Consider the following 24,746-nt stretch of genomic DNA (forward strand, 5'->3'; position numbering starts at 1 on the left):
CTCGTGAGTCGAACTGAATAAAACCCAGGCACAAAATTAACCACTTGACATTTACCACAGGTAGCCTCTTTTCCTGTAGCAAAGCAAATTCTCATTTCTATCACCACTTCTCTGTTATATAACGGTTATATAAACACAACAGAGGTTCTTGAGCCTATAATTGAAGTGTATATGTTAAATCAATGGATTCTTGGGTCTTACAGATGAAGAGTGTGTACATTACATCGCAGAATCCTATACTGGGTGTTTAGTTAATATTAAAATGGATTTTCATTTTGTCAAGAGCTGAAACTTTCTGGAGAAAAACTGAAATCCACAATTTTCTTTTTGATTAACATATCCTTTCCTTTTTTTTCCTGCCTGTATTTTTTGTGTGTGACAAGCAGTCACTTTTTATGAATAATTTGTTTTGAACATTCAATTTTTTACTAAAACATATTTTCATGGAATCTTTTCAATCAGCCTTAAACACGTTTGCTCTTTAAAGAAGCAGATTAAGCCACATCCTGAGTATTTCCACAACAGGTCTCTGTGCTTCAGTGTCTCTCATCACTACAGCATCCCAGTGCCTGAGGTCGACTGGTGTCATGCAGCCTTAAGTATCTTTAACATTGTTTAGTACTAAACTTGCTACAGTGACTGAACACACTGGTGATTAGAAACAGTGGAAACAAACTCCTTGCAGCGGCTTTTTTTTTTTCCCAGAAGAAAAGTCTATTTTATTTCATTAATCTGAAGCTCCTGAGCTACCTGAAAGCACTGAAAACTAACTATGAAAAATGTCTTGTTCCACTAAAAGGTGTTTTAATATAAATTATTATTTTTACCAAAATATAACATATTCTTAAATTTTCATATTTTTAAGCCTGATTGAGCTTTCAATCACACTGCTCAATTGGACTTCCAAAGGAACGAAACACACTAATACAAATTGTCTGCCAAATCCCTCTATGCAACAATGTTATGCCAAGTTCTTCGGCATAATCTGATTTATTAAAAGGGAAAATATGGGTCAGAGGAACTCCAGGAAACTGTTACAGTTAGTTCCCACCATGACACAAGGTCCTAGCGCTGGGGACCCAGTGAGCTCGGGCCGTGCAGAGCGTGACTCTCACAGCCCACATGCTGCCCCAGGCTTACAGCTGGTTCAGGCACCAGTTCTCAAGAAGTCACACCAAGGAAGAAACTATACCCTGATATTGACACCCTATTCCCCCTGGTACGGTCCTAGGGACAGACACAACTGAAGGTCTGTGCTGGAGTTTAGGGATGGGGCAGGGTGGGAAGCCCTTCTCGTTCACTCTTTCTGTGCAGGAAACGTTTCTGTTTGAGATTGTTACTGTCTCCAGCAAAATAGCAGCTGCAATAGGTCCTGTAATGTACCATGGACAACATGAATCTCTGTCATAGGGCTGGGGAGAAAAAAAGAAGTCAATGATTTTTAGTGAAAAATTCAGGTTTATTGACCTCTCATCTAACACACAGGTCAGCTGGAGCATTCCTTAAGAATGCCGTCTCCATTCCTCTGACCCCCATGGAAATATCTGCAGAGGAAGAAATGCAACTGTAGGATCTCAAATTGTCCATGCTGTCCTGAGTAGCAGTCTCTGAGCGTACCTTAGTGTGTCTAAGCCAGCTGGTGAGCACAAGTTGTGTCCACACACAACTGCAGAGACCTTGGAGCTTCCTTGGATTTAGGGAGGGAGAGGATGAAGCATGTGTCAACACCTCCTTTGCACTCATACGCCCCCACGAGAGGACCCAGATGCCACATGCCAACCAGGTGCTGACTGCACAGCAGCACACAAGCGGTGCAGGTGATCAAAGAACTTGGGACTTGATCGTCAAGTCAAAACCCATGGACGCAACAGCACAAATATATGCTGAGAGAACAAAGTGAAAACTTCCTCCGTTTTATTTTCGTTAAAAACCTTAAAGGTGTGACAGGAACCTTAAGTGGGTCAGAGTTTTTAGGTTCATCTGTTTGCACCTCTTTCTTGAAGTCAGCACACCCAGAAGGACATGGGTCGAATTGATAAAACCCTGCACTCCAGAACACAGGTCGGAACAAAGACTCACAAAACACAGAGCAAAAAGGAGAAGGGTTAGAAGCAGACCTCCCTGCCTGTTGTGCCTTTGCAATACCTTTCCTTCAAGCTTCCTCTCGACTCCAGCAATGCTCAGAGGCTGCTTGATGGTTAACAATTTTTCAGTCACCTTTGGGTGCCCACCTTTCTTTCCACCATCCCTGGGGTTCAGCTACAGGTCAGTGTCATATGCTTTTCTCACACATCTCCAGCTATTACAGGCTGCAAGCCCATCTGTATGTGTGTTTGTGAGCGTGCACCTCTCTGCAGGCCTGACGCAGCATGCCAGAAGCTTCCTTCACGCCTCACCACGGTTACTTGATCTCTAGGCAGATCCCCTTCTTCCCTCCAGCAGACCTCACTGTACCCAAAAAGGAGTGTGCCTGGGACAAGGCAAACAAGCAGCCTTTCTCCTTTTTGTCAAATCCTGCTTTTAAATGGTGTATAATAAACACTCATATACAACAGTTAAAAATAAACAAATTAAACACTTGCACAGCTGGTCACAGAAGGATATTTCCTTGCTACTCCTGACTAGCAAAAGTCACGCTGAGCTAACTGGGCAATTCATTTGGCTGTCTGACAGTGTACTGTGAATTAGTGCTGTACAATGACTATCTTCAGCACCATTTCTGTGAAAAATGTTTCCTCAAATTTTGTTAAAATTTTAATATGGAATGGGATGTTCTTTCTTTTTTCAGCTAAAGGTCAGATTTGAAAGGAACAAACTTGATATGTATCTCCACAAAGCTTTAAATATCAGGAAGAGAGGTGCACAAAGTCCTTGCTTGCCTCACTTTCCAAATAGAGGGCCCTGGACAGCAGCCTTTTCCTAAGCAAAATGTCTAATGGAATTTGGGGAGTTTTGCATCAACATTTCTGTAGAATTTGACCCTCTCTTTAACTTTGATGGGGGTCGGGGGTGTGTACGCACACAAATATTAGCTTTTGGGTGTGTTTATACAAATACACACACAACACTTCTAGGACAGGACTCATGCAGTTATCACATATTGTGACAAGTGAGCAACCATCAGTTAGGAAAGGCTCAGTCCCACACTTTTATCATTTATATAAAGAGCCTCATATTTTTCCAAGGTGGGTGGAATGGCAGGACTCACCCCCACACGACAGACTCCGTCAGTGTAGGCAATTGCATGCATGCAGTATACTACAGTGTAATTAAATACAAGCTTTCACCAGTTATTACTTCTTTGTAAAATGCTGTTCTAGACTATCAAAAGATGTACAAATCATAGAAATGTTGAAATTTTATTAGGGTTTTATAAAATAAGATCAAAATATTAGCTAGCAATAAAGCACTGCTATTGTAATTACAATGTCTCCTGCACGCAAAGAATGGTGTTCACAGTTTAGGAGCTAATCTTGAGCAGAGTGAGTGTCTTCCTTCTAAGAAACTCAAACTAGTAGGAAATTCAGCCTTTCTGAAGCTGAATCCAGAGTTAAAAGCTTTTTAAAGGTGTGAACTGATTTGCAAAAGAAACTCAAGGAGATATATAAATCCCTTTTCCTCAGTTATTAAATAGCTTAATCAGTAACTGCTCTGTTTAGCAGACCTTTCCCATTCTTCATTCTACCACTCACTCTTTCTTTTGCAGGACACTGCACAGACTTTCACAGTGGAGGGGAAACCCGCCACCGTGATGCAAGATATGGGTCCAGCTAACCACTTGTCTTTGCGTGAGCACAGGTTTCAAGCCTGCATTCTGCATTGTATTCCAGTCATGCCCCAAATTACTCTCTTTAGGCATTGCATGATGTTCATCACTGGTTTTAAAGCATCTCTACATTGCATGCCTTAGTGTAGCACTGAAAAAAAGGCCTTCAAATCAATGGCAAAATACTGAAAGAAGAATGGCTTCCAAGCCAGTGAGATGGCCACTATAGACAGATATTAGCGGGGAAATCAGAGGTAAAAGGAAAAGGGATATTGTGCTAGCAGGACAGCATCAGGTTGAACTCCAACATTGTCATCAGAAAAAAGACTTAAAAATTGTAAAGTACTGTCAGGCATTGCGTTCTGCCCATGCCAGACTTCTTCACCCCGCCTGAGACATTTTCAATTAGGAGGTTTTTTTTCCAATGCTACTCTTACATTTGGCAGCAGCTTCTCACATTCACAGAGCTGCTTCACTGCCTTCCTTCGCTGTCCCCCTGTCATTTCCTCTGCTCTAAATCAAATATTTATCACTTATTTTTCAATTTGGCTACGAAAAGATAAACATATCTCTTTCCAGTGAACTATTTTATGGCAGGTAAGTGCAGACTCCTCTTCCCCTTTTGGACAGGCTCCTAGGTTTTCCCCGCTCCTACCTTGTTGGGAAGTACTATCCACAGTTAGGATTAGCAATGCAGTGCTTGTTATGTTTGCCAAGCCAGTCTCAATGTTTCAATGTCTCACTTAACACCAACTGGCAGGCAATGCCTGTGAAATGAGCCTCCCATTACCCTGTGCCATAGTGTGTCCTTGTAACAAGCTCCAGGGCCAGTGGCCCAGGAGAAGACTGAACTCCGCTGCTGCCAAGCCACAGCAGCAACTTAAACTATCTGATTTTATCCTTGGCAGAGTCTCACCATGAAGCAGTCTGGATCCATAATAAAAACAGACAGTATTGAGCTTGGAGTTTTTTGTATTCACATGTGGGAGAAGATTCTGAAACATCAGCAGGGAAAATCCAATCCAAACCCAGTCTGAGCAAATCGGGTAACTGGAAATCTCAGAAACCATGAAAATTTAGCAAAGAAAATGACATTGGGTGTTCCAAAGATTTAAACAGAGAGACTCTCTCAAAGGTGCTATTTGGAGTTGTTGCTAAGTACATACTAATAACTGTGTGATTTATGTGTATATGCATATACATCCCAAAGAGACAATGTCTTTGTGTATGCACATACAAATATAAACACAAAAATACACAAGTGAATTTCATGTATAATACTAAATATGTGTATTTCACATTCCCATTTCATACCACATAAAATAGAAGGCCATCATAATAATCCATATTTACTTCTGTCTTTTAAAATTAGAGTACACTGCTTCAGAAGATAACTACAGGGTCTCAATGTTGAGTACAACTTTTCTGTCGAGGAATTTACCTCAACAACACCACTGCAGTATCTCCAGTCTTAACAGTCATTAGTGGATTTTATGTGTCATTTCTTCTATGGAGAAGTTGGAGCAAGATTCAGGAGAAGTCCTGCATGAAGCCTATGCTGAGCCCAGAATTAAAACCAGAGCTGCTAAATCTTCAACAGATTTTATTCTGACTCCACATCATACGACACCCTTACAAAAAAAATCTTTATTACAGGTGGTCATGGGAAAAGAAGGACTCCTGATTTAGGCTGTATTTGAGACTGTGCAGGTATATTTAAGCTTCTGCCCATGTATCCATCTATATGCAAATCTGCTCTTAAGTGGGAGCTGTAACCATGTTCTTATTTATGCAGTCTGATTTATCTGAACCACTGACAACTTCTTGAAGGCCCTAAATATGAATTTAGGAATCTAGGATTCAACATTCATTTTTGAAAAGTCTGGACTACCCTTCTGTAAAATAAAAGATAACATTTCCATATCTAATGGAGAAGGGACAATATTCATCACTGCAAGTAAATTTTACCTGATGGGATTACAGTCCACAGACCATGCCCCAAAACACCTCAGAGAGTACATTTAGATGAACTGCACTGTCCAAAGGTGTTAAATTTGATCCCTAGTGAAAGCAATTTAAAGAAAAATCTTAATAAAAGTTTAACATTAATTAATTTAATTACTGTCTGGCATGACAGTCAGAAATGGCAAATGTACCCCAACTCAGCTGAAAATTCCAGATTCTACTCTGATAAGTTCTTTAATGCAGTTATATAATTTTAATGCAAGAGGTAGGTCCCCATTGTATTTCAAAACAGCATCACTATAGTTAAAGCTATGTCTGTTTATATCAGCCAAGGACTCAACACCAGATTCTGCAGGACATTGAAAACTTCAGGATAGCAGGAAATAAACCGCACACAGCATGAAGTTAAATGACCAAAAAGATAACATAGGGATTGTTTCACTCATTTTCAAATTTAACTCAGTGAAGTCCTGTATTTCTTACTTTATCACTGTCTACTGCACAGCAGGACTGTAGAATAAGAGTTATGTCAGAGAAGATAGGCTACATTTGCTGAACTGCATGTCAGTTCACGTACTACAAGCTCTTATAAACTTCTTCCTCACAACTTAGATCTCTTCTTTGTCACTTCATCACCCTATGCTCTTCTTCTTCCTACTGTTTTCATTTCTTCCCGTCTCCGCTCCCCTTCTCTGCTCAGTACTTTCTATCACGCTGTCCCCTAGGACCACTCGCCTGCAGATCGAGGGAGGATCCCTGTTTCTTCTCTTCTAAACCTCTCTGCAGGGAACCTTCTGCCTTCTCCTATGGTTTGTAGCTTCTAACCCTTTGTGACACTGAATTATTTTTTCTATGCCTCGTCTTTCATTTGTTTGCCTTTTCTTATCCAGATCGCAAGCTTTTCAGAGCCACAAAAGCCCATTATTTCCACTCTGCAACTAGTCTCGGAGATGTACAAGGCTGTATAAATATGTAATAATCAATAATCAGAATGATATCACATTAAATTGCAAGGCTACAACCTCAGCAGCTACTGTGAGAAGGAATTTACAGAGGTTATGTGTACAGAACATCGCTGAAACTTGGTGATAGGATTAACTTAAAGAATCTCTCATTGGGAAGTTACAAATTATTTGCTCTTGAGAAGTGCTATCTAGCACATAATTATCTGGAACTGATTTGTAGAGCTGAAGCATTAAGGTCTGATCTAAAATCAGTCAAATACACAGGCAAATGGGATGGGATTCGAGTGCCTAAACATAAGCATCTAGTGCTATTTTAGAATAGTGCTATTTTAGTGGCTGATACCCTGGGTATCTAAACTGACACTTCCTGTCTATGTTTTGGCAACCAAGTTTCACCCCGGTGTCTTCAGCTCAGTTGCCCTAGTCTTTCACTCAAAATGTAAAACTCTAAACCAATCTACCTGAGAAAGTCTTGAACTCAATGTCACATCAAGCTAAAGAACAGGAAGGATGATTTCTTTGATGTTGAATTTGCAATCATTTTGCCATCCCTTTGCCTTTAGAATTGTGAAATTACAGAGGAAAAACAGAATGAAAGTGAGTTAAAGGTGATAAATACCTGGCGTCAGGAGTATAACAGAGGTGACAATCAGGGAGCAGATAACGAGAATAACAAGTAAGGCAATTGCAATTCCTTTCCAGTTTCTTTGTGGAGGATTACTCCCCACCAGCTCCTAGAAATATCAAAGGAAAGTGAACATTTAGCAAAGGTGCTTAGACAAGGAGACAAACAGCAAGGTATTCTCATAAAACCACACCATGTACTCCATGGCCGTGACAGTGGAAGCAGGGAAGCTAAATACAGCTCATGCCATTCTAATACACTGTGGTTTTAATTTAATTCATCCCACATCAGATTACATGACCAATAAACACAAGGGGTCAAACAAATATCTGGTGTTTCACCTCTGAGATAACTTTTCCTGTGCAGGAGCAGGTAAACATTGCTCAGATCCCTGGGGGACTGTCACCTCCGACAGCCACTTCCCTCTGCCTCTAATTCCCTGGATTCCTCCTCTGGAGCAGAGGGATGAAAAGGCAGGATCTGCCATGGCTTCCCCAGGGGCCTAAAGACTGCAGGAGCCATCATTTGGCAGCCACTGCTTAGGACCATGTTTTATGTGCACACACAGGGAAAAATAGCTAAAGGTTAGACCAGAAGGCAAACACAGGGCACATTGGTCTGGAAGCAGGCAGGACCGAGGGTCCGGGTGAGGCAAAGGACACACACAGGGTACTCAGCAGCATAACCCACACTTCCCACCACTTCCTCATGTCCAGGACCGGGACTCATCTGAATTCACTTATCAAAAGGTGATTGACTACCTCTCCTCATTAAGTCTGAGGATAGAGAGTGTCACAGTAACTTTCAAGAAACTTTCATAATAGGATGCCAGAGGAATATGGGAAGATAAATAATTTACAGCAGCATGTATGGAGATTAAAAACCAAGGAGGATATCCCCACAGTGACCTTTTCTCTCTTTCCTCAGGAAGATGTCACACCCCCCTCAGGCCACGGCATTCATATGTTGGTAGGTCTAAGGACATGATGACATGCTTCATGTCTAACAAATACATCATATTTAATCGTGGCCTTAAAACACTAGAATAAAAGCTCCAGCGCTATTCACTGATTGGTTTGACTTGACTCTGGTTGTACCATATGTTTTGTCTTCTACGTATATAGCACCTCTGCTCTCATGATTGAGGTTTTATGAAGTGCCGTGTTTACATTCACAAGATCTTAAATATTTATTGCACTTTATCCCTGTCTTGCTTTTCACAGGATTTCCCTTAGCACTGTACATTAAATCTGATTTCACGCGTGCACTGAAGCATCCACAGGAACTGTGCAAAATATCAGTGGACTCCACTTTCTCAGAGGCTAAATTCATTCAGCAGAGGTGGTCTCACAGACAGAACAACTCCAAACGCTCCTCCTCCCTGTCAGCCTCACTGATTCAAGATTTTTGCTTCTTTTCCTATATTTTTAGGGATGGTGGGTCTAAGACAGTTCCTGCTGGTACTTTTTTGATGATCCTTCTTTTTTCTTTTTCTCTCTTTTTCATTTTTCTCAGGGGAAAAAAAAAAAAAAAGGAAGCCTTGTAATAGATTCAGCTCTTCTGAAATCCAAAGGGTTAATTTCACTTCCTGTAATGATTTTTTTCATACATGAAGATGACTTGAGCAGGGAGTTCTGGCAAATGTCACAGTTTTGATGTCAGGAAAACACTGGGAAAATAATGTGAAAAAAAACATTTTTCAAATTTTTCCATATCAAGAATCTATTTTACAGAAAAAGATAATATTGGAACCCTTTTCCTATGCCTTTCAGGATCTAGATTTACTGAAAAAAGTTATGAGTGAACAATGAAGAGCTAAGCTGTGAGTCATTAAACATCTAGAGGTAACATCTGTATTTCATTGTTTATTCTAGTTCTTGAGCTGACAATAGGGTTCTTTTCCTTTGGGTAATGGGCGGTATAAGTTAACACCACTGCTTCTCCTTGCTTTTCCCTCAGTTGCACTTGGTTTTGTATTTGAAATGAAAAATAATTAGAAGGAACAAATATATAGTTTATTAATCTTATTGGAGAAAAAATTGGAAAAGTAGGACAGGAGCCTTGAGAAGTGCAATTTTGCCAACAAGTGAAAAGTGGGTATATAAACCATGGCATTTATAGAGCACCTTCACCCTAAGCATCTTTACAAATATTAATTAATTTAATCTTGCAACAGCTTTGTGAGTCAGGAAAGTCATATGGTCCTCATTTTTCAAGTGGTGCATAAAAGCTCAGAAGACAGTCTGTGACTTTCCCAGGGTCACATACAAAACAGAAATAAATCCAGGAAACGAATACAGGTCTTGTTACTCAGCGGCAGAAATATTTTTCCTTTCTCAAGAAGGCACAGTGTAACCTCAAGGGACAACAGGAAAAATGAGGAGAAAACACCTGAAAAAACACAGTGCTTCTATCCAACCACTTGCCAAGTCCTAACAGTTTCTCATGGGCAATGAGGTAGAAGTAAGATACAGACAACACCACAGGCCTGACAGAAACACTAAGTAGAAAGACACAGGAGGAAGCAATACTCCATCTATAAAAGATATCTTTTAGCTACAGCATCCTTTAGCTTTTATGCTGGAGATATCTTTCCCTGGTTACTTCAGAACAGTTATTCCAGTTCCAGCTTTCCATCAGACATGCCCTACACTCTCCTTCTACTTTCTGCAAGACTTATACCAATCAATGTCATCAATGGGTTCTTTTCACCAAAGATTTGAGCAGGACTAGGCCATGAAATATTTAAGAATGTGCCTGAATTAGTCTTTGTTCCTATGTCACCATAAAGTTTGCCTGTCTAATAGAAAAATCAGTTCTGCAAGTGCAGGCTTCATACTCCTCAATAGCTTCTCAATAATAAAATGACAATATCCAGGTATCTGTAGGGCAAACTTACCAGGATAAATCCCATCCTCAATAAAAGGGCAATGTGTTACAGTCTTGCCCCAGGAGTACTCTAGACAACAAACCACAGCACAAAAATCATATGCTCCTAATTGCAGACAACTCCTCCTGCAGCACAGAGCTGGGGTATAGAGCAGTAGTATGGGATTTTCCTACTTATCAGGTCATTGCAGAGGAATATTTGTTCAACCACTCTTGCTTTATTCACTATGGACCAGTCACAGGTTTGAGCAAAAGAATAGGGAGAGGAGCATCAAATAGGATTCAGACTGGAGACTTCTTGGTGTAGCCTTGATTTACAATAAAATATATGCCTTTTGTCTGCCTTTACAATTTTTCTGATACAATTATAAAAAGAAACAGAAGTTTGTCATAGTTATATGGTAAAGCATCCCAGCAAACCCTACTATGTTCTACTCTTCTGGTTTATAACACAGTTGCAGGTCAGAGCTGGAAAGTTTTTGAAGCAAAAGCCTGAATTTTATGTTCAATTGAAATGAGTGGAAAATCTTTATCAGGAATCAAGCAAGTCTGAAGATCCTACAGGCAATTTAAAATCTTGCACAACAGTATTTGCTTAGCTATGCCCATAACCCCCTGCCTTTCTGCATGCTCATCAGAATTTGCTTGTGCAGATTAGGTACCTAATAAGCTGTTGCACTGTTTCTTCCGGCAAGTGTTAAGGAAGCAACGCATCATACACATCTCTGCAGAACCCGATGCTGAAAAGCTTTGGCCCTTCAAATCTTGGGTCCAGTTACACAGTTGAAATGTAACTCCCAGTTTCTCCTCCAATTGCCTAAATATTAAAAATGTCTGCAGATTTCAGATGATGAGCTATATCACTGACCTCTCCAGTTCTGGGACCTTTATATGAGATTTCTGTATCAGCCACAGCATGGGAACAGCAGTCTTGTGACAGGCAGCCAGCCAGGATCAGGGAACATACACACACATACATATACATAATACATAGATACAGGGAGTATAGCTACACACACACACACACACGTATTATTCTATATTTATACATCAGACAAGGTCCCAGAGCTGGAGAGAAGGAGCTGTGCTGCCAGGTAATTGCATGAAATGAGGTATCATGGCAGGGGAGTATGAGGGAAACCCGTCTCCGATTCCCCCAAAAGAGTCTAATCTCATTTTGAGCCTCCCGGGGCTGATATGAAGTGTCAACTCTAACTTTAAATTAGTCTTGATGCTCCCATGCAAGACATGCAATAACTGTATTTAAGGCTAAAATATTTGCAGTATTTGGTTTAACTTCAGTTCTCAGTAGACCGTGGTCAAAATTATTATCTTCCAAACCTCAGTGTGATAAAAACCTCTAAGTAAAGAGATACCTCTACCAAAAAGCAAACAAAAACTCCCAGAGAAGCAGTTTACAATAGTTGACTGTTTTTGTTTTAATGACTGTTTTTGAAATAATAGAATAATGCAGAATGGAGGGTAAGAAAAACCTTTTGTTAAAAAATCAACACAGTAGTTTGAACTGAACATTTAGATCACTGGTTTCTCCTCCCCGTACAGAAGAGGTTTCTCTTTAGCTCAGAAGACTATGTGTCAAAAGCTTATAAAGAACACATTCCTGAAAATAATATAACAAACCCCTCAAATGGTTAGGAGTTATAAAAATGAAAAAAAAAAGGTTCATGGACTTGAATTACATTTACAAACCAGTTCAAAAGATCAATAAAACCTTGCATTCAGTGAGGCGTCCCCATGCATGGGTCCCAGGGTGATAGACATTCTCATAGACATTTAAACTTTCGTACGTAAGTACTTTCACAGAGTCGCACAGAGTCACAGAATCGCTGAGGTTGGAAGGCACCTCTGGAGATCATCTAGTCCAACCCCCCTGCTCAAGCAGGGTCACCTAGAGCACATTGCACAGGATCGCGTCCAGGTGGGTTTTGAATATCTCCAGAGAAGGAGACTCCACAACCTCTCTGGGCAACCCTCTGTCACCCTCACAGGGAAGAAGTTTTTCCTCATGTTCAGATGGAAGTGTCTGTGTTTCAGTTTGTGCCCGTTGCCTCGCGTCCTGTCGCTCGGCACCACTGAAAAGAGTCTGGCCCCATCCTTTTGACACCCTCCCTTCAGATACTTGTACACGTTGATAAGATCCCCCCTCAGTCTTTTCTCTGAGATAAACAGGCCCAGCTCTCTCAGCCTTTCCTCATAAGAGAGATGCTCCAGTCCCCTAATCATCTTTGTAGCCCTTCGCTGCACTTGCTCCAGTAGTGCCACATCCCTCTTGGACTGGGGAGCCCAGAACTGGACGCAGTACTCCAGGTGTGGCCTCACCAGGGCTGAGTAGAGGGGGAGGATCACCTCCCTCGACCTGCTGGCAACACTCTTCCTGATGCACCCCAGGATACCATTGGCCTTCTTGGCCACAAGGGCACATTGCTGCCTCATGCTTAACTTGGTGTCCACCAGCGCTCCCAGGTCCTTCTCGGCAGAGCTGCTTTCCAGCAGGTCAGCCCCCAACCTGTACTGGTGCAGGGGGTTATTCCTCCCTAGGTGCAGGACCCTGCACTTGCCTTTGTTGAACTTCATGAGGTTCCTCTCTGCCCACCTCTCCAGCCTCTCCAGGTCCCTCTGAATGGCAGCACAGCCCTCTGGCGTATCAGCCACTCCTCCCAGTTTTATATCGTCAGCAAACTTGCTGAGGATGCACTCTGTCCCTTCATCCAGGTCACTGATGAAGAAGTTGAACAAGACTGGACCCAGTACTGACCCCTGGGGGACACCACTAGCTACAGGCCTCCAACTAGACTCTGTACCACTGATCACAACTCTCTGAGCTCTGCCATTCAGCCAGTTCTCAATCCACCTCACTGTCCACTCACCTAGCCCACACTTCCTGAGCTTGTCTATGAGGATGCTATGGGAGACAGTGTCAAAAGCCTTGCTGAAGTCTAGGTAGACAACATCCACTGCTCTCCCCTCATCTACCCAGCCAGTCATTCCATCATAGAAGGCTATCAGATTGGTTAAGCATGATTTCCCCTTGGTGAAGCCATGCTGACTACTCCTGATCACCTTCTTGTCCTCCACATGCTTAGAGATGGCCTCCAGAATGAGCCGCTCCATCACCTTTCCAGGGATGGAATTCAAGCAGGTAAATAATTCTGAAACAGCACTGCAAAGCGTTTGTTTCCAATGTGCAGCACAAAGGTGTAATGAAAGATTCTGGTATGCAGATTTAAATACAGACACCCCTCATTAATCATGGCTGTTAATCCTGAAGATATCGCTTTGTTTTTAACACTGAAATCTGATAACGTATTACACAAATGGAAATAAAGCAAGCACACAAAGTTTTTGCTCTGGCAAAATGATTTTACTGACATTAGCATAAAAGGAAACATTGAAAAAAAAGGCAATCATTTGAAGCAGTCACCTGCTCCCTTCCGCTTATGGTGAAGAACGAACACAAAGTCTGAATGACCTCTGTAAGCAAGCTAAAAGCCTTCAGCCTGTTTTTCTCCTTTTTTCCTTTGCAGTTTGTTTTCCACACACACGCACGCGTGCACACACACACACACACTTCTTTCTCTTACATAAAACCATAATTGTTTTAGGATCAGGAAAGTAAAACAGACATTACCACAGGTTTTAAAATAAGCACACTTCATTGATGCCACATATTAAAAACTATAAATGTTATCACTTTCATCTCCATTTATGATTGAAAAATAATGCTGGCCACCTGTGAAGTTGACTTTGAAGCCATAAAGCAGACATCTACAGTATTTTAAGGCTCTAAACTATGGATCTGTGATGACATATTTTCCTGCCTGTGAAGGAATCACAGTACTGACATGCTATGGATGAAGGCTGGAATTGCTCCAACCTAAGATGCTGTCAACAAAATTATTTCTAGCATGTTTATTTGAAACCTGCCGAAAGGCTGCCAGCTAGGTGGACATATTAGAATATTATAATATCTTCTTAAAACAAAAGCTCTTCAGGCACAGTTTTTTTTTTTTTTTTTTTTTTTAAACTCATGTCAATATTGCTAAATGAGAGAAAGACAATATAGGCATCAATTGTTAAGTATTGGTATTATTTAAAGATGTTGGTCATGGACCAACATCTCTTAAGTATCCATTGTGCACCAGTCACAATGGCCTCTCACTCCTTTTCAATAAGGAGTTGCCACTTTTGTGCAATAACAACAAAATCTAGATGTGTCTGTCATACTGCTCCTTCTGGACACAACATTTACTGCTGGAGCAGATCACATCATACACCTGGGCCACTGATGCAACAGGCTTTCACCTCCTTCTTCTGTCAACCTAGCTACCCCCTCCTGACAGCACTAATTTCACTCAGGGAAATTCTCCCAGGGAATGGGTTCCCCAGCATTGCCTCTGTCAGGGTCCTCCTGCAAGCAAAGGTTTAAAAAAAGGGCCCCAGGATACGTCCTACCTGGTATCATTCACTTAAAGACCATACAGGATATGTAAACTGATCTACATCTGTGAGAAATCTCACAGGTGCATTGCTATACATGCATGTAGGAGACTGAGCTCTCCTCTCACTTACGCCAGTGTAAATCAGAAAATAAATAAATAAATAAATAAATAAATAAATAAAGTGATGTATACTGGTATGAAACAAAAGCAGGTGCAAGTTCTTTTATTGGCTTCAGCGGGGGCAGAATGGGGTTTATAGCAGCGGTTTTGTCGAGTTTCCTTATCTGCCATGCTTGCAAGCTCTGCTTCTTGAATTGCTGATTTGCTTCTAAAATTTTATTTAAATAACCTGGGTATGACCTGAAATGCTATCCCTGTAAACACAGCAAATAAACAACCTTCTAGAAAGCTTGCAAACACAAAGTTAACGCAGGAATATGTATTCTACCTTCATCTCTCACACTACCTTATTCTGAATTAAAACATTTGCCTCCTAACCCACCATACTGAGCGCAACATCTCTGGCAAGTCATCTCATTGATTTCAGAATATGGCCCAAAATAAAAACATTGCTCAGGAATTAAGGCACATCCTAGGCACACTATTATCCCTGGTAAAACTCCTGTGCTGTTCAGTTGAAAATTATTCCTGCTGTTAATTCGTTCTTTAAAATACAAAATTGCTGCAGATTGCAACTGCTAAATAATATTACAAATGAGGTTAGGAGTGGGTACCCCATACTGGTAGGTTATTAACCTTGTGCAGCAGAAATGAAATATTAATCGCAATGATAATGGCAGTAAACTGTGTGTGTCAGTGGTTACAGCGGGAGGTTTGCTGAGGCCACTGGTTATACTGCTGATCAATACTGTCTCATTGCACTCCTCCACCTGTCTGGATTCATCACCTTTTCTGTCTTAAATTTAGGATATAGGATCTTTGTGGGCAAGAATCATTTTTGCTACCTCTGCCTGGCTCAGTGCAAACCTCATGGATGGCTATAGCTCTTAGGAAATATCATAATGCAATAACACTCAGCCCTGGTGAGGCCACATCTGGAGTACTGTGTTCAGGTCTGGGCTCCCCAGTACAAGAGGGATGTGGCACTGCTGGAGCAAGTCCAGCAAAGGGCTACAAAGATGATTAGGGGACTGGAGCATCTCTCTTATGAGGAAAGACTGAGAGAGCTGGGCCTGTTCAGCCTGGAGAAGAGAAGGCTGAGAGGGGATCTTATCAATGTGTACAAGTATCTGAAGGGAGGGTGTCAAAAGGATGGGGCCAGACTCTTTTCAGTGGTGCCGAGCGGCAGGACGCAAGGCAACGGGCACAAACTGAAACACAGACACTTCCATCTGAACATGAGGAAAAACTTTTTCACTGTGAGGGTGACAGAGCACTGGAACAAGTTGCCCAGAGAGGTTGTGGAGTCTCCTTCTCTGGAGATATTCAAAACCTGCCCGGACGCAATCCTGTGCAACGTGCTGTCAGTGACCCTGCTTGAGCAGGGGGGTTGGACTAGATGATCTCCAGAGTTCCCTTCCAACCTCAACCATTCTGTGAAACAATAATAAGCATATACATGTATCTTTCTCATCTCTGAATTCAAGTTGAGTTACTTTTCAGGGTTTGTTGCTTATTTTTTTATGGAGGTGTCCTTTCCTTCCCTTCCCCACTTGCCCCCCCTCTCTTCCTCCTGCTGCAGACCACTGTGAGTTGTGCTCCAGCTCAAGTGTAAAGTTGAACAGGAAATCACTTTGAATTAGGAGAGGCTACTTCAGACTCAGCTGATCAGATGAAAAAAGTGACACTTTGGGGGCCTCAGTGAGAGAAAAAAGAGCTTGGACTGCTTTTCCAAATGAGGCATGACGCGTACATGGGCTTCCCTGCAAGAGTCCTCCAGCAGGATTCAGAGGGATAAAAACAACCTGCTTGTTGCAGAGATGAAAGACAACTACGTTATGCTTTTCTTCAGCTACCAGTGATAAAAGATGCTTTTCCTTAATAAGGAGCAACAACTTAATAACAGCGTCAGTGCTGTCTGCTCCCAGCACTGTGAGAAAAAGTCTTTTAGCCTGCACACCTGCAACACAATATCTTACTCTTCACATATGAGAAGCTCTTTTATAAATGTCTTTAAGCCACTCCTTCTGGTCCTGTAGCTACGTCTGCTCTCATAATTTTCTGCCAAGTGCACATATGCAAATACTTTGAGGGTGGACATTAACAGAACATTTGAGAACAATCAAGAAAAAAGGCTGTATCTGTAACATTCACCCCTTTGTAAAAATAAATCTTACGCGTTTTATGCTTTGAAAGAACTTCCAGTCTTATATGTTTTTGTTACAAAACCAATAGGAGAAAATGAATGCCATCTGCACCTTACACCTAACTGTTAGCTTTAACAGATGATGGGTCTTCCACAATTTTAGAGCAGAAGGCACCAGATCCTCAGCTAGCACTGACTGCCACAGATCATTGCCTCCACTGGAGCGAAGCCAGTCTGTGTCAGCTACAAATGAAACCCAGAACTACTTCTAAAAAAAAAAAAAAAAAAACTGTAAAAATATCTAAATATAGTATTATCTGGAATTCCTGGCTGTACGGTACTGTAGAAATGGATATTTAATAACTTCACATCATTTTTATGAGCATTATGATGAAGAGGTTTTGGATCCTCTCCAGACCTCGCACAACTAAAAGATTAATTTAGCTTCTCTATATTTTGTAATGGCATCTCACATGACTTTTGTACCTGTGTATAGTGACCACACTAACATCTTCCTACCCTCTTACAAAATATAAATATGCAACATTACTATCTGAAGCATTCTCAAATTACTCCTAGCACTTTGGGACAGAGTAAGTGGAATTTTCAGAATAAGTTAGAAGTTTGAACCTGGACTCTGAAAATCCTGCCAGGAGTCTATTCTCAAGGTGACAAAATTTCGAGCACCAATCACCAGTTAAGCCAGAAGCAGTTAGCGTGGCTCCAGCCAAGGGCATGATCATCTTGTGACTCAAGCGCAGAAGAAAGGACATAGTACAACACAAAACATGATGCCTTGATTTAATGTTGTCTTATTCATCTTCTTCACTTTCCCACCTTCAGTTTGGTTCATTCATCTGTTGTAACCTAGATGCTTTTATAGCTTCTGGCACAGTGGGACTCCAGTTCCTCACTGGAGCCCAAAGCTGTTACTGTAATTCAAGTGATAATTAAAGATCCATTCCCAATAGTGACAGATCCTGTAAAATCAACAGTATTTCTTTGATTTTATTTCAGTGTTTGATATAAGCACACACATTTATCTGCTAAAACAGAAACAAATCCTCCTCTAGGATGAAATATCTGCCATAACACTTGGTTTGATGCTTTGAATTTTCTTCCATAAGAGTCTGTGTTCTGAACAGATCCATGAACAGACTTGGCAAGCCCAAATGCTACAGATTATATCACTGATCCCCAGGACCTCTGTATCTCACAGCAGTTACTTTGCTCCAGTTTTGCCACGATAATGTTCTGGAAGCTTTGCTCCTCCTCCAAGTTGAACTGCAATGGTCACCCAAGCCTTGAAACAGCTCACACCCATCAGAAAGCATCTGCAAAGGGTTATGCTGCCAAAGCTTGCTAGGATACCATTTCTCAATTTTATATCTTGAAGAATGACGATCTCAAGAAATACGAAAAGAAGCTTTTCTGCAAGATTTGAGAGCTCAGAGAAACAGTCTCTCAAGTCTGTCCCCTCCCTTAATTCCAACAGCAAGCCATTCTGCTTACATTTGTAAAATGGCAATTACAAGTTTTAGAGAAACTGTGTTTCTAAAAAAAAAAAAAGAAATATCATTCAGCTTATGACTCTGAACACCTAGGAAGAATTTGTGATAAGTAAAGTAGTGAGGTGTTTAATCTCCCTGGGTGAAAAGAAAGCATTAGAAATTCTGTTTAATATTATATTTTCCTAACTTATAGGCATTTTTTCTGTAATTTAATTTCTAAGTAATGTCTTTCTAAACAGCACAGGAAGGAAGACATGAAGTGAACAAAATTTAATTTCCAAATAATTTGTTTCTGAACAACCTGAGAAACAGCCATGAAGACAGCAGAGTTTTCACATTGCCGAGCTGCAGAGAGAGCCAAAAGAGGTTTGTTTGGAATACATAAATGCCGTATACAGCAGGTGGGAAGAAAACAGGTTTATCAATTTCATTTTGCATCCTTCTGAGATGTCCATCAAAGTCAGGATGTAGAAACTGCCTTGCATGCTAAGAAAGTAAAAGTTACCTTGCCAGGTTACTTGCAAACACATCTGTGATACAGTAATTATTACATGAATTCATGTGTGAATTAAAACAGTTGGGGGCTAGGGGAGGGTCATTCTTCAGCTGGCCAATGTATGCAGCTCTCATCAACACTCAGCAGAGCTTAGTGCACGCACGGAAAAAAGAAACAGAAAGAAATAAAGAAGAGCCCTCACTACTGTTACTGTTTGAAATAAATCAAATGCTCTTTGTTCAAAATATGTTTCTTCCGTCATCGTTTCCTACAAGATCATGGTAGACTGGATTTTCAGAGGAGGGGCTTAGCCGATATGAGGGGTGGCTGGGGCGCGACACAACAGCGACAGACGGCACTGCTGCTGCTGGGAGCCCTCAACCAAAGCAGGTCAGAGACAGGTAGCGACACCCCGAGTCCTGGAGTTAAAAAGGGAGGTGACCAGCATGGTCAATCCAATGGGCAAAACGATGATGTGGGATGACAGTGAAGGTAAGAGGAAGCTGCAGTGCCAGTTCAGAACCTTTTTTAGGGAAAGAACATTTGATCAGAGCCCATAATAATGGGATTTCCTAACTAATGAAAATTAACCTGAATGTCCATTAAGAGAGACAAAGCAAACAGTTTTTACTCACTGAAAAAGTCCAAACTAACAAAATAGATGTCATGATACAATCTGATGCATGCACACTAAAACAATCTCAAACTTCAGTAAAGAACCAGTAAAAATAACATATTTCATTCCTCATCAGGATTCTAGAGATGTTCTGCTCCACTGAGATTAAACTATCATGTTAAATAATGTAGCAAATGTTACTCAGCATTACAAGCAGTGGTTTTGTTTTTGATGCAATGATCATTCTCATTACACAGGAACTTGTGTTTTACATAAAAGTCTCATTCACCAAAAAAACCCCACATTTCCCTTAAGTAAACTGGTAATATCTCAACAGAGAGAAAAATTCCTTCTCATTTTGAGCCAGAACCCATCCTTATTGAGGTCAGTAACAACATTTCTTAGTAGCATGCCTGAGTCCTTTATTTTTTTTTCCATATAATATGAATTAATCAGATTATGATGCTGTATTTCTCAAGCATCTAAGTGTCCTATTAAAATCAAAGTATAGCATAGGAGGCATGTAAAATGCAAACTCCAGAGTTATTTTGGATTCTAAAATTCACAGATTAATGTTATACAACTTTTATACAACTTATTTCAAACACCAATCTTTTGGTGTTTTAAGAACAAATTGTTTTATGTACAGACTTTTCAAAGACAATACAATTGTATCATTCATTATTGTAATAATACAAAAGATGCTACTTATCTTACAATTTTGCCTTTAACAGAATCTTCATTTTCTGTTGTTTCTAGGATCAAAAGCCAAAACACTAAAGTCACATATGATGTTTCTGGCTCTAATGTTCTGTTCCATTCTGTAGCACACAGCCAAGATTTTCATGAAAAAATAAAGAAGGAATTTGCTTCTTCTGGATAAATTTTAACAAAGTTGAGCACTGGAAAAGCAATGTGTAAGTGTGGGCTTGCTGCATCTGTTCGCTCTAAGATGTATCTTACCTGTTTCCAATGTTCTTTATGTCTTTAAATGGAAAATACATAAGCAGTTTATGGAGTAAGATCCAGAATGAAGGTTTTTCTCTTCCAGCTAAGACCCATTCACCCTAGCCTATCCAGCCAAGATCTGCTTTGCTTAGTCTCTCTGCCTCCCCAATGCCCTGAATCTTTTATTCCTGGTTTCATGGCTAAACACAAACCAGTAAATAAAGCAAAGTCTATTCTCTAGTCCCAAGGCCAATTGGCACAGCACTCCTCACATCCACACAGCTAAACTCTCTTACACTTCAACACAGCATGAATATATCAAAACTGCCTTTACTGAAATAGTCCCCACCCACTCTGAATCCAGTCTTTGCTGTGGCATTTCTGGGAAAGTCACGGGCCAAAATCATGCTTGGGAGCGTACTAACAAACCACGTGGGCAATTACAGTCCTATGATTGTGCCCATGCACCCTTCCGGGTTATTTTGAAATATAAATGTCGCCCTAAACTCCACCTGAGCCCCAGATCCTGGATCTAAGCTACAGCTCCTAACTCATCTCAGTTCTGCAGCCCTCACTCTTGATGAAAATCGTTTGCTTGAGCTTGTACTGTTACTCATGCGGAAGCAAGGAGAAAAGGACCTGGGCCTTAGGACAGCAAAGGGATGGCTGGTTTTTCCACCATGGGCTACCAGTAACCCCCACTGACTTCACTGAGTGTGGCTTGGACACTGAGGCAGGCAGTAGAGTCAGCACACGGAGAGACTTTCCTGAAAACAGCTGGGAGTCCCATGTAACATCTCAGTTCCTCTCCCACTGGGATTTACTCACGCTTTTTCCAGATATTCTTGAACCATATAACAGAAGACACTTCTGGGATATCCTGATGTTCATGAGGTTTAAAGAAAGTCTTAATTCCCATTGGCCCTTGTCCAGCCCTAGCTTAGGAAAATTGCAGTTTGAAGAATTACAGCTCTTTGAAGGGTACTAGGGCTTTTGGCGTGAAATGTCAGTGGACTGGCTCAGGACTGAATGCTGCTGTCAGGCAAAGTGACTCCAAGGTCTCCAAAGGTTTACGAGTCTTATGCTTGGTCTGTTTTAATTGATTTCTATTTTTACTAGGGCTCTCACAGCACATTACAAAGAGGTTTGCAAAGTCGTTTGTTTTCATTTTCAAAACTTTCTAGACAGCAGTAAACACAACCAACAAACAGCAAGTCATTTTTCCTAAGGAAAGCAATATGCTAACTTTGTTTCCCATATTGTGTTGTATTAACTGTGGCACAGAATCACAGAAGTGTGACTCTTTACATTGAAGGAACATTTTTCTTGCTCATTTTTCACTTGAAATAAATATCCATAATTCAGTAAAATTCTGGATATAGGTAAGTGAATTAACAGAACTGAAACATCCACATTCCAACTCAAAAAAGCAAACCAGCTGACACACAAACTGTAGTTTTTTCTCCAGTAAAATCTATTTCACAAGGGTCTCTGCCATCCTGCAGCAAAGTCACAGGATTACAGTGATAATTTTTAATGTCACTCAGTGACAATTGATCTCAACAGCATCTTAACAGCAGTAAAAGTAGACATCACTGACAATAACATTTCTTTTCCTGAAACACACTGTTGGTTTACCTGTATTCTTTTCACTGGTTTCAAGCCATAAAGTTTCCTCTGTAATCAAAATTCTCCCTCTAATTTTGTCACTCTCTCATATGTGGTGTCAAAAGTGAGAGAGCGTGGACTAAAAAGCTACCCTCTGTATTTGAAACAGAAGTTAAAAATAAGGATATCATATTGATATAAATGTGTTTTATGATTTGAAAGGAGAAAAGTAACCCAAGCAGACAAGATGACTTGTATGTGGCTGTGTCATTGCATCCCATGAAAAAATGCTTCAGAAATGTGAAGGGAAAAAGGCAAGTGCCCAAGGACCACAAGGAGTTTGATTTTTGCACTTCGCCAACCTTTCATCCTCCAGAGAAGCAGGGGTTTGACTCATGAACTTCATAGAGCTTAACAGGCCCAGTGGTGAGAGGGGGACATCTCCATGTTTCCTTGCTGTTTCTCATTTGTTGGCAGTACGAAAGCCACAGAAACTTGGACTCTTCTCAGAAAGTCTACTAATTTTACCACACATTATGCAGAAAAGCTTCAGATCAGCTCCTGATCTAAACACATCCAAAAGGTCCTCTATCTTCATCTCCCTGTCTACCGCACTCACTTTGCGAGACCTACACACATGCTAAACTCATGAGATGCTGCAAAAATCCTGCCAGTATAGACTTCCTTATCGAGTATTCCCATCTAGCTTATTCACATGGTACTACAGCAACCTCCTCAGGACCGCCCAGAAGGTATATGTATGATACTGCATTGTACCATGTGCAGGTCTATGTCCTCAAAAGTGTTTAGACCCTTAATTCCCTGTGGTTTCACCAAAAGTTAGGCCTAGAAATACTCCTGAGGACCTGGTCCTTGGTGCCTTTGTTCTCCCTATCTAAATTCAGAGACAAATCTTCTTCCATAACTAACAACAGAGTTCTGGAGTGATGAGATACAGCAGTGGGAGAAGGCAGATGGTCAGGCCTGGGACACAGGCACTTTTAAAGAGAAAGACAAGCATTAGTACAGCCAGGATTTCATTTACTATGGGATGAATTTGTCCAGAGAAGAATGGGAACTCTACCAATTAATATACTCCATACATATTTGTCTCTGCAATAACCAGAGTTAGAGGGATCATTTTGCTTTGACACATACCATAAGGGAATGAAAAGGTTAATGTAGTGTATGCGAGTGCACTTTTAAAAATCAATTTAAGGGAATTCTCTCTCCTGTAAATTAGGCTCTGGCACTGGGGAAAACCATCAAACTGAAATTAGCAAAAGGAACAAAAGAATTTAATTTAAAACTACATTGTGATTGTATTGCTCATCGGTGCACACACAAAAATCAGCAACATGTGTTTCATTTTTACATTCTTTGATTACAAAAAGGCTATTATCAGTGAAAGATAATGCTAAATCATAATTAGAAGCAGCTCTCTCCTTCCTGCCAGCCTTCAGAGCCCAACATTTTGTGTAATGCAATATGAAGTCATTTTGGTTAGACATATCCCAGTTGTCAGCTCTACTCACACCCACCAAATTGTGGCCCCTCTACCTCCAGTCACGCATGCTTCAGTATACTCAGAAAAGGCAGGATTTTGCTTCTGAACTCAAAACTACCCATTCTGCGTGACTTCTGCTATCTGCATGGAAGATCTGAGCCTTCAGGTTTCCACTTTAACTGACAGGACAACGAAACTCATTTGAAATCCTACTTTTTCAAGATGACTGAAATAGATTCCATATCTTCATGGCATTGACTAAATAATGGTAGTTCAGTAAATTGGGGCCCGGTAAATTGCATGTGTGGGCTCTCCAGTCTCCTTTCTCTGACTAGCAAATTAGGGACTCATCTTCCCCCCTACTTTGACTATACATAGAGTACCCTCTTTACCTGGAGAACCAGTATAGTAAGAGTACATTCACAGTCACACTTAAAGTTGCAATAAGAACAACTCCTTGAGGTTACTCAGCACCACACAATGTTTCCCAAAACTATCATCAGTCACAGCTCCTGTGCTTTTCTTAAGTGACATTTACTGTCACCAAACTCAGGAATCAAAAGGTGGCACTGAGGATAGTAAGATTTAGTGGCATGTTCTGTGTCAACGAAGTGAAGAAAGAATATGACACAACTGATATGTGCTTGATACATTGGCCATTGTGCTAGTTGCCAAAAGATATCAGCAGCACAACGAAGGGATGGCCAGCTTGTATGAGCTAGTCAAGATATATCAGCTGCATTATTTTCCCTCCACTTCACTGATAGAAACACCTACTTCACTCCCTTTTGCATTCAACAGCCCTTCATCCAGTTCATCACTGAAACCTGAATCTATAGAGAGCGGATAATTTTCAGTGTAAAGACCCTCAGTTATTTAATGATGAAAGATGAACCTTCAGCCATTGCCAAGTGCTGCCTTGAGGAAGAAAGGCCAAGGCCAAGTTCATCTTTCGACATTCTTTACTCCTCCGCTGTCCCTGATGTTGCTGATCAAGTTCGACTCCACCCTGCCCGTCCTTTTTGGTGTCCTGAGATTTTCTACCCCTCCCACCAGCAGTTCTTCACCTATTGGCAAATAAAGGAATATGACTATTTTCTTTCATGTCTGAACAGGCTGCTGTA

At 40.9% G+C, this 24,746-nt stretch overlaps 1 protein-coding gene across 1 annotated transcript in view; it reads right to left on the bottom strand.

Annotated features, from left to right (window-relative positions):
• The window catches only part of DPP6 (dipeptidyl peptidase like 6), a 438,719-nt gene that overhangs the window by 179,142 nt on the left and 234,831 nt on the right, over positions 1-24,746 (bottom strand). Inside the window, exon 2 of the mRNA XM_013943645.2 lies at positions 7,316-7,430. Coding sequence (XP_013799099.1) covers positions 7,316-7,430 — 115 coding nt within the window. The remainder of the gene's footprint in view (positions 1-7,315; positions 7,431-24,746) is intronic.

Source organism: Apteryx mantelli, chromosome 2, assembly GCF_036417845.1.
Source record: "Apteryx mantelli isolate bAptMan1 chromosome 2, bAptMan1.hap1, whole genome shotgun sequence".
NCBI classification, from domain to species: domain Eukaryota; kingdom Metazoa; phylum Chordata; class Aves; order Apterygiformes; family Apterygidae; genus Apteryx; species Apteryx mantelli.